Source organism: Etheostoma spectabile, unplaced genomic scaffold, assembly GCF_008692095.1.
Source record: "Etheostoma spectabile isolate EspeVRDwgs_2016 unplaced genomic scaffold, UIUC_Espe_1.0 scaffold58, whole genome shotgun sequence".
In the NCBI taxonomy this organism is placed as follows: domain Eukaryota; kingdom Metazoa; phylum Chordata; class Actinopteri; order Perciformes; family Percidae; genus Etheostoma; species Etheostoma spectabile.
In genome coordinates this window covers 172928-178092 of record NW_022605629.1, presented here as the reverse complement: position 1 = coordinate 178092, position 5165 = coordinate 172928, and the positions used below count along the sequence as shown (strand labels likewise).

The 5165-nt window shown below is 40.9% G+C and overlaps 1 protein-coding gene across 6 annotated transcripts in view; it reads left to right on the top strand.

The window, feature by feature from the left end:
* Positions 1–5165, top strand: part of slc4a11 (solute carrier family 4 member 11) — a 156939-nt gene that overhangs the window by 108760 nt on the left and 43014 nt on the right. For 5 of the 6 annotated variants that reach the window (XM_032511973.1, XM_032511969.1, XM_032511974.1 and 2 more), the window contains exons 5-6: positions 382–610; positions 4368–4400. In XM_032511973.1, the coding sequence (XP_032367864.1) occupies positions 382–610; positions 4368–4400 (262 nt within the window). The remainder of the gene's footprint in view (positions 1–381; positions 611–4367; positions 4401–5165) is intronic. The other variant, XM_032511971.1, reaches the window with a different exon arrangement.

Genomic DNA, 5165 nt, shown 5'->3' with positions numbered 1-5165 from the left:
CGAGGTAGCTTTTCTGTTTCTCCAGCAATGCCTCTGCAATGGCATTTGTATCATCGTGTTGGACTTTGACTAACTTAACTTTAACAAGCACAAAATGGTAAAATATCAAAGATGGAACCATATAAAACAAGTATTTGACAATTTTGGGCCAGAAGCTACACCTTAAGCCGCCATCTCTGTCCAGCCAATCACATGACTCCTTCAAATATATATGATACATGATAGAGCAAACCAAAGATATTATGGTCCAATTCTGCAGAAAATAAGGTAGATTCATTTTGACACTGCGCAATGCAATTGTTTGAAAATTACACTGACTGGCATAATCAGCAATCCAAAAAACCTATTTCCGACTTTAAAAGGTTTCCATCTTTTCCACAGTATGTGAAGCTAATGAACTTTGAAGAGGAGATCCGGGCCCACCGGGACCTGGATGGCTTCCTGGCGCGGGCCACTATCCTGCTGGATGAGACCGCTGCCTCCCTGGATGACGTCCTGAAGAGAATGCTGCACCACGTGGGCCAGGACAGCAATGCATCTGAGCCCAGCTGCAACTTCGAGGAGGTGATGAGCATGCTTTTCACAGATGCAGGAGCGCAGGAGGTCAACGGTAAGCAATGGAGTCGTTTGGCTTGCATGTTCAAACCAGCAAGTGTGTGGAAATACAATCACAGACACACAAAACACAATGTGACATAGAAATTGTACCACAATCACACCAAGACCCCATTACATCCGACAGCTGACCTAAAAAACCTCTGACGTCTGCACAGGTCAACAACTAGCTGAAGAATAGCTTCACCTCAGGCTCAGGAGCACAATTGTCACAAAGACTTGAGAATGGTTCAAGAAGCTTTTAAGACCCAAAGGAGTGTTTGGATTGTTTGAATTCGAGGCTGTCCATTTGCCTTGTGGCTTTTTTAAGCGGACACAAATAGAGCTCCATGTGCGGAATCTTGTTGGCAACCATTTACACGTGCAGACGTCAAACGTTTTCCAGGAAAACTGTCAAGCTGTTATCCTATTAATCATTTATTTTTAATTGACCAGGGCCACGGAGAACAACACAACTGCCCATCAAAACTAACACAACATTAAGTTGGCTGTAGTTAAATATTTTTCAGGTAATTGAAAAAGGTTTTTGAGATGTTTTGGTTTATTCTTTTCACCATAGCAGCATGGTGCCATGTAGAGCAGGATGCCACTTTTGGTGTTTACAAGTGGTTAAGTCAGTTAGGTGAATCTCAATCCATTAGAGCAGGAGAAATCCGCCCTCTTACATAACAGTATGAAGCCATTGTTGAAGCCTCTCTCTCTGCTGCAAGCTGTACGGAACACGGTATTACAAAAGTATTTATTTGCATTCTTTTAGGTTAATGTCACAAAGAATTAAAGAAATAGGTTTAAATTAAAGAGAAGATTTAAAGGGGCTGTTAAGAAGCAGGAAAAAAGGGGTTTTCTTCCCACTATAGGAGCATGTCGAGGTAATGGTAGTGTAAGGACTGCCTGTCATATACTCTGTCTGCAGTGTTTTCTTGTCTGGCCGGGCTGGTGTCCGCAGTTGTTGATTGTTAGTCAGAGGTAGGTGGTGTGTGACGCTCACCCTGCACCGCCGCCTCTGACAAGATCTGCGAGCTGATAATTGACTTCTGTCATCGATCACTCACTTAGCTTTTCAAATTGCTCTCCGAGACTCTCAAGCTGTGGTGGCTTTGGCTACTTGACTGTTTCTCGCCCAGAATACCCCACTCAGGCGCAAAAGAAGATACTTTTTTTTTTCTCTCTCTCTCTGGCTGCCATCTTAACAAGAAAAGGCTTCAAGCGCATGTCTGGGCTGTCTGGAAATGTTTTGAAAATCAATTTGAGCAAGCAACATAGAAAAATAAAGTAAAAACATGTAGATCAGTAATACTTCATTATAAAAATCTGCAGCTGTGGAGTGACAGTTATAGTTGGTTGACAAAACCAATATCTGCCCATACTGTATCAAAATATAGCACTTTTAAAGGAAACACCAGCAGTACGTACTGTAGATTTAAATATTAACGTGCACTCTGCTGATATAAAAGCAGTCAGTAGCCAAGTGTGCATCCTTATCAAAGTTAAAGCTAAAGATTCTCCCAAACAATATATGGTCTTGATTTTCTTTTGCTATGTGCAGCAAAAAGTGCTGTTTGAAACCAGTTGAAACTTGAGTCATCACTCTGGGGAAATGTGTTAGCTGCAGCAGAAGATTCAGGAGAAAAGTAGATGAGAATAAGTTGATAATTAGCTGCACACAGAGGATGATGTAACAATTCCACAAATTAGGACGACAATTTGAAACATGCAAATGAGCCGCACAACTGGGCTGTAGCTGTTAAATAATATCTACACTCGGTTATGTAACCTACATACAGTACATATTTACAGAGTAAGTCGGTCGATTTGTCAATCAGCCTGTGGATTTCGGTTACCTATGACCCCTTATGTTTTAATTTGGTATTGTTAATTATTTAATAAGGATTTATGCACCACTCCTCATTTAGAAATCCTTCTCTTCAGCATCTTGTTTTGCAATGAATTCCCTTCACTTCAGAGTAACATGTTGGATCCCTCAATCCAAATCATGAACATTCACACATGAAACACTTGTGTCGGTGCTCGGGGTGGGGGAGAGAATTATCTCCGTGGAAGGAACAAAGGCTCTTCCCGGGGGAATACATTCATATTGCACGTAAGTATGTTATCAACGTGACATATCTCTCCAGGTATTAATTTCTGTCATATTCACTCTGCCACAGCTGGGTTATACGGCTGGCGAGCGGACCAGCTCATTTGGAGTGTAATACTGTACAGCTGTGAGATAAAGAGAACGGGGCGAGATTATAACCGCCAAAAGAACAGAGAATTACAGAAACGAAAAAGATGAAAAGCCCACCGAGATAATTAGTCCCGCTATAACTTGTACAGAGCAGCCAACTTGTGCTGTTTCCTTTTTTTTGTATTTTTTTGTTCACTTTTGTCTCGGGATTTGGCAATGGAGCACAGTACACGCATTGTGCAGAGGGATAACGAAACAGTATTGCTGAATATGCAATGCATAGATAATAAAATAACTCCAGCCACTTCCACAAACCTTCCTCTATTAATTAAAAATAATACTTTATCCTTTAAGATACTCCAAGCATTTAAACCAATAAATGATCATAGGAAGCTGAAGATGATGATGGTGCTTACAACAGTGATGAGTGGCTGCCACAGAATGACTAATTCTCAATATTTTGAGCAATGATGTATTTTATAATTGCATTTTCTTCTCTTCCTCTGAGATCCTGTTAGCAGCTACAGTGCTCGGCGCTATATGTGCTGCTGATTGTGGGCCCTATTTGTGAGGACTGGACCATAATTTCTCCCTAAATAGCTGTCACCTTTGATCAATCCTGCCAGCTCTCAACTTTGCCTCCATTTACATAATCCTCCTGTGTTATATACACTTTTTTTTTTTTTTTTTTTTTTTTACAGCTGCAAAGGTGAGCATGGGACTTCTTTTTTGAGACAAGGTCCTCCTACTGTATATTTTCAAAACTATCTTAAGAAAACCTATAACTGCAATAATTTACACAGTGTGTGAGATTTGTGACCCTCGGGCCCTTGATTGATGAACTTTTTTAATGAATCAAAAGACACATGAGCATCTGTTAAAGCAGCAGTGTTATTATTTGTATTTCCAAACTGCACACACATATTGATTTTCTGTAAACAGGTGCTGTATATGTTTGAATCAACCGACTTTGCCTTCTGGTAATATATCTTTTCCAGGCCGGCGGCATGGCCTTTCACTGTGAAAATCTCTCTGTATGTAACGCTCTGCGTGATCAGAATACTAAATTGAAACTATTAATTCAAGCTCTTTACCACATGAAAAATGGTGGCCATACATGTCATTTTTCTCATCTTTGGATGTCTTCATTGACGTCGTTGGGTTTCTCAGCACTTGCTAAACAACTGCTATCAGTGATAAAATCCAATTTTTGGTAATAGCCAGTAGACGGTAATCAAGATAAGATCTCTCTGTGGCCAACAAAGACGAGACATTGAGGGATTTTCTCTGGAAAATGATATTTAATATGCATGAGCTAAAGGAGGGCCGGAAATGAAGCTTCTGTTCAGCAGAGATATTTATGTACGTGCTTGTTAACCAGAGTGTGTGGTGTGTGTGTTGTGTGGGTGTGTGTGTGTGTGTGTGTGTGTGTGTGTGTGTGTGTGTGTGTGTGTGTGTGTGTGAATATAAAATCAAAGGTACTGGTTGCCCATTGATCGAAAAAGGTGACTGAACTGACTCTGGTTTCTCCTCTTGGTTTTTCTCCCTCCTTCTCCCCATGCAGACAAATCTCAAAGTTTCGTTTTCTTTGATGACGGTAAGCTGTGCTAATTTGATGGAAATGTCAGCCGCCATGAGGCTGCAATCAGTGGTTTGCTTCTGTACCAATCACCATCAGTACACCGTTTGTGTTCCGCTCCACACTCAGGACTGGGTCGATCTATTGAGTCATCAAATGATTACAGAAACAAGCAATCCCTCCCATGTCACAGATATCGATGCCTCTCCAGCTGCCACTCAAATCAACACCCTCTCCATCCCGCGGACTCATTGTCCAATAAAACAAGTTATCTCTCTAAAGTACCGCGAAGAAGAAAAGCTGCTGGTTCTGGTTGATTGCTTTGAGTTTAATGTAACAAAATTATTTGGCAATAGTACTTAGTCCTTGACATGTTCTGGAGATTTATTTATTTTTTGAACTGGTTATATTATTGGAATTAAGCTTTTCATGTATGCAGCACTTGACTGTAATTATTGTACCCATGTAGGCCGTCGGTTTATTTACCATTAATGTTATTTGCTGTTATGCAAGCGCGTAGAAGATTAGAATTTACAACCTTTCTCGATAACGAGGTTTCACCATTGACCCAGTCCTAGTGGCCCTCTCATCGCTATGTGACGTCATACGTATGTGTGCTGCATGGCGATTGGCTATGATGGATACCTATAGTAAAGGTTTCATCTGCCACTGCTGTATGGATCCTTCCTGTGTTTTAATCACCTCCTTCAAAGTACCCTCCGCAATCCACGCTTTGAAGGAAACCAATCATTTGTTTGTGTGTGTGTGTGTGTGTGTGTGTGT